Source organism: Dipodomys spectabilis, unplaced genomic scaffold (genome assembly GCF_019054845.1).
Source record: "Dipodomys spectabilis isolate Male_0828 unplaced genomic scaffold, ASM1905484v1 ptg000026l, whole genome shotgun sequence".
Classification (NCBI taxonomy): Eukaryota; Metazoa; Chordata; class Mammalia; order Rodentia; family Heteromyidae; genus Dipodomys; species Dipodomys spectabilis.
The window spans coordinates 9,003,599-9,016,486 of NW_024870703.1; the positions used below are offsets into that span (position 1 = coordinate 9,003,599).

The window sequence follows — 12,888 nt, forward strand, 5'->3', positions numbered from 1 at the left end:
CTCACCTCCACTTAACAGTCTGTGGCAAAAATTCTTGTATGGTGGTCTGCCAATAGGACTGGTGTGGTCAAGATCCAAATAAGTACTATGTAAACTACTTGAAGAATTTTGTCTGAGCAGATACAAATCTGACATTTGGATGAGATAGTAATGTACACCTTCTACTAAATTCAGGACTTTTCAGTTGCTAGTCAGGCTAGTTGAGCCATGCCCCTAGTCCTTTGTTTACTTTTGAGTAGGGCATGGCCAGTTATGATTAGGCTGTGATTCTTGTTTATGCTTCCCATGATAGGTGTTTACCACACATGTTTTTATTGGCTAAGATGGGCTCTTGTGTACTTTTTGCCCAAGCTGGTCTTGAACCATGATCCTCCCAATTTCAGTTTCCAAACTAGGATTCTACATGTGAACCACCTGGCATGAAAGTGGAATTTTGAGAAACTAGATTAAAAAAGCAAAAAGGAGCCAGGTGCCAATGGCTCACACCTGAATTCTAGCTACTCTAGAGGACGAGATCTGAGGACTGCAGTTCAAAGCCAGCCTGGGCAAGAAAAGTCTTTGAGATTCATCTCCACTAAACTACTAAAAAGCCAGAAGTGGAGCTGTGACTCAAATGTGAGTGCTGGCCTTGAGCACAAAAAGTTCAGGGACAGCAACCATACTCTAAGTTCAAGCCCTAGGACCAGCACACACATACAAAAAACAAAACAAAAGGCAGAAACAGGATAACTGAAGTCTTGGAAAGATCAAACTGAATGTTTTCGATCAGTACAGAAAATGATATAGTTTCAAATGCATTGTGAGCTTTATGAAGAAAATTTTGTAAAAAATAAAAAAAATGTTGCATATGAAAATCTAGGTGGGGCCTGGGAAGGAGGCTCAGTGGTAGAGCGCCTGCCTTGCATGCATGAGGCCCTGTGTTCGATTCCTCAGCACCACATAAGCAAAAAAAAGAAAAAAGCCAGAAGTGGCGCTGTGGCTCAAGTGGTAGAGTGCTAGCCTTGAGCTGAACAGCTGAGGGACAGCATCCAGGCCCAGAGTTCAGGCCCCCACGACCTGACACCCCTCCCCCCCACCGCAAAAAAGAAAAATCTAGAGTAGTACATCAAGTGAAATTAATTTAAAGGATTATAATGACTGATTCAAATAAATATGAGATTTTGATATCAATCATTGAATGATCAATCATTCCTAGTGTATCTTAATATTTATCAATTTGCATGGTTTTAAACCATTTTAACTTTGGAGATACCAGCCTTACTAAAGATCTTAGGGCCAGTATTATTCTAATATCAAAACAAGACAAACAATCATAAAAAAACTAAAGACCAATATTGTTCATGAATAGGTGCAACAAAATATGAACAAAGCTGAGTCCAATAACAAATAAGAGATTTTACACTATGACCATTTGTGTTTCATCCCAGGATTTTATTAGATTGATTTAATGTCTTTGTAACATGCAATGTAGTAAGGGTTAAGACCAATAAATCATCTCAATGAACCAGACAAGGCATTTGATAGAATCCAACATCATTTCATATTTAAACATGCTCACAGAGAGAAGAAAGCTTTTTTTAACACAACAAAGGGCATTTATGAAAGACTATCAATCAAGATGATACTCCATGGTAAAAGAATGGTTCTCCCTTATTTACAGATTTACCACATATGATTTTGACCAACCTTGGTAAAAAAAATATTTTTTAAAAGCAAAAGAAATATCAAAATAAAATATTCTGTTTACTCATTACTGAGCTCAGTTGATATGGACAAACTCAACTAGGCGCTGTCTGTCCCAGACCTCTTTTTTTGCTCAAGGCTAGCACTCTACCACTCTGAGCCACCAGAGTCCACTTCTGGTTTTCTAGTAGTTGGAGATGGAATCACAGACTTTCCTGACCAGGCTGGCTTTGAACCATCACCCTCAGATCTCAGCTTCCTACAAAACTAGGATTACAGGCATGAAATACCAGTTTGCTTTTTGGGAGACATTTTTACAAAACTGAGGGCAGTCAAACAGCAGATCACACAAAGGTTTAAATACAACAGTTTTGTAAAAATCCGCCTCCCCAAAATCAAACTGGTGTTCAAAAACCAAAGTAAAAATTAATATGCTTAATTCAAGTGCTAAAGGGTAAACTGTAGAGTTAACAAAAGGTGGGATGTCTTTAGCAGAAGCTGGGTGGCATTATTGAAAAAATGAATCAAGTATCCACAATATTCAGGATAAAGAACATGAAATAAGATCAAGTTTTTGGTAAGCAGTATTAATGTGTACAAAAGTATTTTTTGCTACAATTCACAGGTTGTTAAAGACTTGTTTTCCTATAATTCTGATTTGAGAATAAATTTGCATGTTTTCATATCCAAATATGTAAACTGGCATCCAAAAAGCCAATAAGAAAAGTTGCTATTTTTGAATTTTAAAAACAAAACAAAAAGCTAGTAAGACTTTTTTTTTTTTTTTTCTCCAATTCTGAGGATCAAATTTTTTTTTGGGTCCGGTCGTGGGGCCTGAACTCTGGGCCTGGGCACTGTCCCTCAGCTCTTCAGCTCAAGGCTAACGCTCTGCCACTGAGCCACCTTCCCAGCCCCTCAAATCAGGAGATCTTATATATGGTAGGCAAGCATTCTGTCACTGGGCTACATCCTTAGCCTGCTTAAAAAAAAAAACAAAAAACTCTAGAAAACCAAATTTGATTAGACAATAAACATATGTTACTTAATGACCTTGGAAAGGTACCAAATAGGTCTGCACGACAGGTTATTAATGACTTTAGGAAATATGCCTTTATTATGTATCTGTGTAGCATTCAAGAGGATGGGCTAGAAAAAACTACAATACAAATAATTCATAAAAGTTCAACTCGGTTCTATCAACTTCAATTCTTTTCCTGCACAAAAGATAATAAAGAGAAAAATCTTCTGATATTTCTAAAGAGAATCACAAAGAAGAATGAAGTCTGCCTACTCTGCTTATCATTTTTCAATTGTAATGTCTCCATCTCTACTTATTTGTCTTCCCTCTTCTATAGATCTTAAAATTTCATAACACAATTAATTACCTTAAAAAACTGCTTCCATTCTCAACACACATAAAAATGAAGGATCCACAGGGGCAAAAATTTTTTTGTTTTTGTATGTCACATGAATATTCACAATTGTATGTATTAAATGACAGGTGCTCAGTAAAGAATGAATTAAATACATATAACTGATAAAAGCAACAAACTCATTAAATGTGTCACGTAATAGTTATTCTCTAGATCAGATTAAGTAACAGTTTAAATATCCCACCATTTCAGATTACTCAGCTCATTCAAAGATCCTACCTGCCTGAGTGCGTTCCTATGGCCACCACTGTGCCACTAGGATGAAAATCTGCACAGTGTCCTGGTTCCTAAAACAGAGACAGAGAGCTGTTGGGCTGTACATGAGCAAGTCTCTCTAGATCTACAGGAACAGTGGAAACACAATTTTGATAATAACTGATTTCATATAAACATGGAATTCTGATCACATTTATTGCAATCAAAGAGAAATCACACATGGATTCAGAGGATAAATAATTTGAGAAACTGAAGGGGACATGCTGGCAGAATGGTGGTAGTAAAGGATAGCCAGCTTGTGGCCAGGCAGCAGAATAACAAGGATAGTCCACATTTGTATAGTTTTTTAAGAGTATGCAAAGAACCTGTATACACCTTTTAGGCTAGAAAGGTACATATGTGGGTAGGAGAGGGCAGGGAGAAAACAGTGAGAGATCAATCAAAAAGAAGAGAGTCTGTTAGTGAGCAGCACTTACTGAATCCAACTTCAATACCACGAGAGGTCCATAACAACCTAAGCCTGATAAATATTTTAAATCTTTATGCTTTTTATACTGAAACTCACAAAGCATTAAACTTTTGTTTTGCCAACTTGTTTCTTTAAAGTGAGCTCATGTTATACCTTGAACTCATTTCATACTAAGCCTAATTATCCTCACTGTTTCACCAAACCATAAAAAATTTGGTTTAAGACAATTCTTGGTTCTTTGCTGTTTCTGACTACAACAGGAATTTTGGTGGGGAAATTATTAAACATATCTTGCTTCACTCACATCTACAAGCCTGGTCCATTCCAACTTGTGTTCTGCTGAGTTCCACATGCACACCTGCCTGTCCTGAGCACATGTCAAGAGCAAATCTTTAAAGGGATGTGTGGCAAGACCCCAAAGTTCATCTGTATGACCCTAAAAATGAAATATATCATTGGTGTAAGAATCAAACAGTATTACCAAAATTATTCTGTTAATCATTGACATCAGATAGCTTACCTGTACTTCTATTTGGAAACCATCATTAAATGTTGCCCTCAAAATAAAGTTTCGTGATGTGCCTACTAAAAATTGATCTGCTTTTCCTTCTGCAACAGCTCTAATTGTGCCATACTGATCAGGAACCTGGAAAAAATAAATTTGTCAAGTTACTAATATGTATCAATGACTACCTGAACACTGGCTGCATTTCAGCAGTTATGGGGTAATAAATGGAAGAATTCTAAAATCTGAACATTATATGGTAGGTGTATATTACAACTACATTTCATTATACATAAGTTGTAATTATAACCAGCATTCTTTGAATAATCATTGTTTTTTTTTTACAGTACTAAGAATAGAATCTAAGGTTTCCCATATGCTAGGCAAGCACTCAGACACTGAGCTACATCCCTAGCTTCTTTTTCTTTCTTTGTCAGTACCAGAATTTGAACTCAGGGCATCACGCTTGCTTTGCTTGCTCAGCTGGTGCTCTACTACTTAAGCCACGTATCCAGCTAGGCTTCTTGCTGGTTATTTTGGAGATGAAGTATCATGAACTTTTAAGCTTCGAACCTTGATTTTCCAGATCTCAGCTTCCTGAATTAGGATTAAAGACATTAACCATCAGTGTCTAGCTCCCAGTTCACTGCTGTTAGTTTCAAATTTACATTTTAGATAATTTCAAGAGCTACAGGCTAAAAGTAAGGAAGAAGAGTAAGTTTTATTAGAGCACATAAAAAATGTGATTTGATTTTGTTACTGATGTTCTTTAAGTAACTCAGACTAGAAAAGTATTCTTTATCTGTAACATGGGTAATAAGGTATGGCCTATCTTGATTGCTATAAAGACCCAGATATAAAAATAACACTTGTAAAATTTCTTTGTAAACTGAAAACAACACACAGATGGCCTTCTTTATTTGTGGGGACTGTATTTATTTCAACACACAGTTGAGTGTATACCTATATTGTATACTGAAAATATAGGAGGAAAAAAAAATCCCTTGTCTATACTGTATATATAAGACTTGTTTCCTTGTCCTAAAAAATAAAGCATAAAAACTCTTTATCAAGCATTTACATTTCTATTGGATACTGTATATAATGCACAGATGATTTAAGTACATGAGGTTGTACAGTTTATAAGCAATTAGTAGACCACTTTAAGTAAGAAACTTGAGCATAGAAACTTTTATATCCATTATGGGGGAGAAAATATTATGGAACTAATTCCCTGCAGACATCTTAATGTAATATATTCTAACACCGATCATAAATTCAAATTTCAAATGAACAAAATTTAGGAGTAAACTGTGCAGTATGTTCTTCAAGAATTGTTGACAAAATACTACTCTCTCTCTTTTTGGTCATTTGTAGGAGTTGAATATAGGGCCTGGGTACCCATGAGCTTTTCTGCTCAAGGTTAGCATTCTACCACCTGAGCCATAGTTCTGGCTTTCTGGTAGTTAACTGGAGATAAAAGTCTCATGGACTTTCTGGCTTTGAACCACGATCCTCAGATCTCAGCCTGAGCAGTTAGGATTATAGGTATGAGCCACCAGCATTCAGCTTAATACTTAATCATTTTATTTTCTGAGACTTCCTATTACTTAGCAAATTTTCACTAAGCTTATTGTACCTGTTCAGATCATGAAGTCAATGCAATGCAGATAATCAGTTCTCATTAAGCCTACTGTTTAAAGATTACTTTCAAGATCTAAAATTAAATCCATCACTTAGTATACACTGGGACTTAGATACAATATTCAATGCCTTGTTTGCTGAATTTTAAAGTTAAGTGGTTATATTTTTAAGTCATTAGAAAAGGCTTTAGCATGTAAAACAAGCAAATTAATCAGTCTGCCTTACTGTTTTTCTTTTATTCTTTCAACTTATTTTACTTAAAAACCAACTATTTAGTACAATAACAAACTTTTCTACGGAGAGGAAATGAAACAAAAACATGTTTCAGCTTTTAGAAAAGTGTACGTTATTGTAACATGAGTGCAGAGGCTTTAATGGTTTTAAGCCTTACCTCTATTTCTCTTTCAGGATTCAGATCATGATCCCATAAAATTATTTTTCTGTCTTTTCCTCCTCCAGTTAATAACATCCCATTCCTCATCTGACAAAGTGTGAACACACTGCCATCATGAGCTTTGATTTGTTTGCTGATTTGGTAGACACCTAAGATGATGAGAAGATAAATGAAAACACTAATGTAACACTTTTCATCACACTTTAGTGTCTTTGTGGAAGAAAGCTGTGGCAGAACTTCAAAGTGAATACTTAAAAAATTAATGACTGAATAACAAAAACCTATTCTTGGCAAGCTTTCTGTAAAGATAGGTATAAAGAATATAAATATTTTGCATTTATGTCAATTTTATTTATTCTGTAAATATTTTACAAAATCTTACAAATAAGTAAGCTAAAGTAGTGATTAACTGCATAGACAACAGGGTAAAAATATGTCTTAACCCAAGAGCTTCATGCACTGCCATCGTTGTTTGATTACTGTTCTGATTGTAGAACAGCAGAGGTACAGTAATGGCATTCCACAGCAAGCTAGTACTGTGACCAAACTTCAAGGTTCCTATCAGTGTACCTGAAACTGCACAAACATTTGGCTTCCTACTGAGGAAACAGTCATAGCATTTAATACTCATTGCTGACCTGAAAAGTTACCTTTTTTTTCTGCTGAGATATAAAGGACTGGAAGAAATACTGGGGCAAAGATGGGCACTGAATGCTTGAGTAGTGGCTGGTAACACTAAGAAGTTCCATATTTTAAATACAACCTGGCTAGGTGCCAGTGGCTCGTGTCTGTAATCCTAGCTACTCAGGAGTCTGAGATCTAAGGATCACAGTTCAAAATCAACTGGGGAAGGAAAAGTATATGAAACTCTCATCTTCAATTAACCACCAAAAACCTAGAAGTGGAACTATGGCTCAAGTGGTAGATCACTAGCCTTGAGCAAAAAAGCTCAGGAATAGAACCCATACATTAGGTTAAGCTCTGTGATCTTTAGGTCTCAGCCTCCTGGATAGCTAGGATTATAGGCATGAGCCACTGGTGCCCAGCACAACCCAGGTTTTTTCCAACCCCATGACCCTCCTGCATCAGTTGGGTAACAAGTGTGTATCAGGCACTATGCCTAGCTTTCACATTCCCTTTCCTTAAGGTTGGGATGAAATTACACTATCCAGATCTTTTTCTTTGGTATTCATGTTTATCCAGAGAAGATTTTAGAGTTAAAAGGAAAGCCTCCTGGAAGATGCTACTATACAAAATTACCAGATTTGAAAAGGAAGGTAGAACCTTGCCTAAATACAGCCAAAGTCATTCAATAAATCTTTAGGTTCCTTAAAAAAAAAAGTTGCTGCGAGCTGGTGGCTCACACCTGTAATCCTAGTTACTCAGAAGACTGAGATCTGAGGATCACAGTTCAAAGCCAGCCCAGGCAATTAAGTCTCAGAGACTCTCCAATAAACCACCAGAAAACCAAAAGTGGTGCTGTGATTCAAGTGGTAGAGCACTAGCCTTGACCAACAACAACAAAAAAAGTTTAGAAACCATTCATTTTCTAAAAAAGAGAAAGAAGACGATGAAAAAAGAGGAAAAGGAAGGTGAGGGAGCAAAAAAAAGAAAACATAACTACAGCTGACTATAAACTAGAATGCTTAATAGATGGGTAGATTTTGCAGGGGAGTGAGAAGAAAGTTTGTCTGATGCAGCTAAGCTGGAAGACAACTTCCAAAAAAACCCCACTGTTAGGTCAATTGCCTCCATTTACATCAACATTCATCATCTAAAAATACTTTGAACAATACCAAGTGTTTGGTAGGATAGCCACACAATTAATTATCACTATCCTGACTTTATTTACGTACCCAAGAAGAAAGAGTAACTGAGAGAAACGACATTCTGAGAGTATTGCTGGCTTTATTTAGGTTTGTAACTAAAGGGAAATACAAAGCAAATTTTAGGCCTTATCCCTCTATACTGGTCAAAGTAATGAGTAGTCTGAAACAAAAAGCAGGTGTGGAGTTTCATAGTTCTCCAGGAAAATAAAGTAAAATAAAGTTTTTCTGTGGTTAATTTAACCTTCCACTCTTCTAAACACGTCAAAAAACCTTTATGGCCCTGTTAGAATGATGGACTGTTAGAAAATAAAACTGAAGAACAAATGCTCATCAGGAATAAGAATGTACTGTATGAACTCATATTCCCATCCTCCTCCTTTCATCCTTGCAGTTACTACCTGAGGAAACCCAAACATTAATTTAGCTTTAAAAAAAGATTCTTTATACAGTATTTACCTATAAAACAAGTTTATAGCCAAAGACTTTCTTCTCCCGCCCATCCCTGGGTCATGGGGCTTGAAATGGGTGCTGGCCCTGAGTTTTTATTGCTAGTGCTCTACTACTTTGAGCCACAGTGCCACTTCCAGTTTCGTGATGGTTAACTGGAAATAAGAACTTAATGGTCTTGCCTACCCCAGCTGGCTTTGAACTGTGACTCTCAGATCTCAGACTCTTGAGTAGCTAGGATTATTAGCGGAAGCCACTGGTACCCAGCTAAAGATTGTTTGCTTTTGGCCTACATTTCTGACATTCCAGTTTGAGCCAAATAATATTTGAGATACTTGCCATGAAAAAGAATTATCTCTAAGTTAAAAAATCCTACTATATTTCCAGGCTTAATCACATGGACAAATCTTTCCTTTCTTGTCTTTTTTTCCCCCCCTTAAAAAGCAAGTTTATCTTGCCAGATAAATGAAGATGCTTGGAGGGCTTTCTGTGCCTGCCTAAATATCTAATCAAATGTTAGGAAGATACTGCAATTTAGGTTGTACTCATCAACTGGCCCATTCTGATTATTTGATGAGCAGATAAAATGGATGTTTCTTAGTACCTTAGAGAAATCTGACAAAGATTTAAGAACAATGAACATTTTAACAGTGCTGTAGCTACCCCATTTATAAGATTATTTCAGGTACGGACAGATTTAAAACCATTTCATGTACATAGGAAATAAATACTTTTACCACTTCATAAATAGTATTAGGTGGAGATAGGGGGATTGTGATTCAAGGCCGGCGTAGGCTGGCCTTTGTGAGACTCCATTTCAACCAATAATGGGTACAGTGGTGCACACTTGTCATTTAGTCAGTAAGAAAGCATAATGGCTTTCTCTGCCACTTGCAGTGACAAGGGCCTCTCATCACAGCTATGCTGAGAAGCATAGATAGGAGTTCAGCCTGGGCCTACGAATGAAATGAGACTCTCTCCTAAAAAAACTAACAGCAAAAACAGTTGAAATGATTCATGACACAACATCTGCCTACCTAGACCTGAGTTCAAACCCTAATAGCACTAGTACAACACTTGCATTTTTTTGTCACTGCATTCATTAAATTCTAAGTCCTAGAGAAATGAAAACCCCTAAGCCATAGAAACACAAGTTCCTAATAACAATAGCTACAACATAAGAATTAATTTCAATGTGCTCTGAAATATAGAAGGCTGGGTTTCCTGTTTGGACATATGCAGACTTTTTCTGCATATAGAGTAAGCTACAAGTTTTTCAGTAAAAAACTAAAACAGATACCTCAGAACCTCTCCCTGATCCCCATTTCTCAGCACATTAATCAAGGGTATTAGCACAAATCAAGGGTATATTACACTCAAACTTTGCTCAGTGTTGGAGACTATGTCAAGAAATAAAGTTACTATTTTCATATATCATGCTGTTTCTGACATTTCTGATACCGAACAAATAAATGTGCTTAGAAAGAAAAAAGAGTAATTAAGTGAGAAAGGCAGTTTAACTGCTTTAACTTTCTAATGACCTTTTGTTCCCTTTGCCATCCTTTTGATTTATATGGATTTTAAACCCAAAAAAAGTCGATAATCATCAATACAATTTTTTTGGGGGGGAGGGGGGTCCTGGTCATGGGGCCTGAACTCTGGGCCTGGGCACTGCCCCTCAGCTCAAGGCTAGCGCTCTACCACTTGAGCCACAGCACAACTTCTGGCTTTTTTCTTTTTGCTTATGTGGTGCTGAGGAATTGAACCCAGGGCCTCAGGCATGCAAGGCAAGCGCTCTACCACTGAGCCACCTTCCCAGCCCCTCATCAATTCCTTTTTTTTTAAACATGCAGGACCTTGCATATAGCTTCCCAAGTGGTAGGATTATAGGGTCTACATCATGTGTCTGGCTAATATTACTTTTCAATTTATTCATTTCTTTTTTCTTTTTCCTTTTTTTTTTTTTTTGGTAGGTAGTAGGGCTTGAACTCTGGGCCTGAGTGCTGACCCTCGGCTCTTCAGCTCAAGGCGAGCGATGTACCACTTTGAGCTACAGCACCACTTCTGGTTTTCTGATGGTTTATTGGAGATAGGAGTTTCACGGACTTTCCTGCCTGGGCTGGCTTTGAACCGCGATCCTCAGACCTCATTGAGTAGCTAGGATTACCGGCGTGAGCCACCGGCGCCCAGCCTCAACTTATTCATTTCTAATCAACTTAACCATGAAGCTTAGAAGTTTAGGTGAATGGATATGGAAAATATTAAAACAACTTAGTATATAATGCCTAAACACCAGTTAAAAACCCACAGAATAAGAGTTATGATGCCAAATTTAAATGCCACATTTCAGTGAAAATAGTATTTTAATAACACTCAATATTTTACTCTAATATTGACACCCAAAGGTGAGATTAATGACAAATCTGGGCTAGTAGGGCTCGTGCCTATAATCCCTGCTACTCAAGAGTAGTCTGAGACTGGGAAGAACATAGTTCATGGCCAGCCTGGGCAAAGGTTTGAGAGATCTCCATCTCATTCAAAAGTCAGGAGAGTGGTGCATGTCTGTCATCCAAGCTATGACAGGAATAAAAAAATTAGGGGGAGCCAGGTGCTGGTGCCTCACACCTGTAATTGTTGCTACTCAGAAAGCTGAGATCTAAGGATCTCAGTTTGAAGCCAACCCAAGAAGAAAAGGCCTTGTGGGACTTATCTCCAATTAACTACTCAAAAACCAGAAGTGGTGCCAGTCTCAAGTGGCAGAGCACTAGCCTTGAACACAAAGAGGCTCAGGGACAGCGCCCAGGCCCTGGTTCAAGCCCTACAAATGGAAACAAAAAAACAAAAAACGGGGATCACTGTAGTAGCTGGCCTTCCAAAAAAAAAAAGGTGAGAATTTAACTAAAAAGTAGCCACCTTGTTCAAGTGGCAGAGCTCCTAGTTAGTAAATGCTGGGCCATGAAATCAAACTCAAGTAGCCCCCTCCAAAAAAAGTTTTCAAACTGCTACTACAAATGTCATATTTTCTATTCCAGGGACAGGTTATTGGGGGAGGAGACAGGGTCTTTTTTTCTGAGCAGGATAACAAGGATTCCTTTACTCAGACTGGGGCCGATTTCCATGTTTGGATACAGAGGCTCCAAAGAGAAAGAGGTAAGGACCTGAGTGTGCTTAGGGTATGATAGGTAAACAGGGGAAAACCCAAAATGCTGCTGTGCCAATCTTCAGAATTATGTGTAAATTATTAGAGAATGAATTTAAAGGAGAAGACCTTACCTTTAGGTCCCTTCCCAGGTGTTGGCTCGACAGCAGTTTTGCTCCATATAAGGATGACTCCACCCGAGTCTCCAGTAAGAACATCTCCATTTCCCAAGAATGCTAAGCACTGCACAAATTTTGGTTTTTCATATTTCTACAATGAATAAGAATTTTCAGTTTCCCATCTGGCATGCTGATTTGATGCTCACAGAATTTAAAAAGATTAGAGTTTTATATAGTTAAGGAAGTCACAACTTTCTGATATTTACCCCAAAAATTCCCTGTTTTCTTGTTAGTGAATTACCACTCCAGGTCCAGAAAAAAATATGAGATTTGCCACATGTTATTATGGTATTTGCATCTGTTGGGTGGAACTCCACAGTCAAAACAACTTCATTTGTTGTCTATGAAAATAGAAATAAAAGTTTAGATGATAGTATATTCTTCTTGATAACAAGTACCAATTATAGCTCCTGATAATCAGAGAAATGGAACAATTTCAAGGAAATATCTTTTATCCAGGATTTATTTTCCTGAAAAATTTTTAGATTTTTAAAATAAAGATTAAAATTTGATGTTTTATTAAATTGAAAAAATAATTTTTCTCCTTTACTACTTTTACATTTTATGCACAAGTATTTTTATCTGAGTATAAATAGAAAGTAACTGTTTTATGTAAAAGTACAATAACACAAAGAAAGACCTAATTGTTATGATGAGAGTTTAAGCATCTTTGCTTAGAGGAAAAATGTATGCAGAAATCATCCTCCTTGAGGCTACAATGCTTGATAAGAAATGTACTCATTATCTTGCCCATGTAATTGTAACCCCTCTGTACAGTATTTTCACAAAAAAAAAAAAAGAATATTACAGTCAATTACCAATCCATAATACACAGTTTTTGTTCTGTGCTATCTCCTTTCCATATTATGTTCTCCAAAATTATATGTAATTGGCAATTAAATATATAAACTTTTTATCATTCCAAAAAAAAAATCATCCTCCTTTTAAAA

The 12,888-nt window shown here is 36.9% G+C and overlaps 1 protein-coding gene across 2 annotated transcripts in view; it reads right to left on the reverse strand.

The window, feature by feature from the left end:
• Positions 1–12,888, reverse strand: part of Eml4 (EMAP like 4) — a 121,217-nt gene that overhangs the window by 23,325 nt on the left and 85,004 nt on the right. For both annotated transcript variants that reach the window (XM_042675397.1, XM_042675396.1), the window contains 6 exons: positions 12,145–12,279; positions 11,894–12,029; positions 6,342–6,493; positions 4,322–4,447; positions 4,106–4,237; positions 3,336–3,403 (listed from right to left, as the gene is read on the reverse strand). In XM_042675397.1, the coding sequence (XP_042531331.1) occupies positions 3,336–3,403; positions 4,106–4,237; positions 4,322–4,447; positions 6,342–6,493; positions 11,894–12,029; positions 12,145–12,279 (749 nt within the window). The remainder of the gene's footprint in view (positions 1–3,335; positions 3,404–4,105; positions 4,238–4,321; positions 4,448–6,341; positions 6,494–11,893; positions 12,030–12,144; positions 12,280–12,888) is intronic.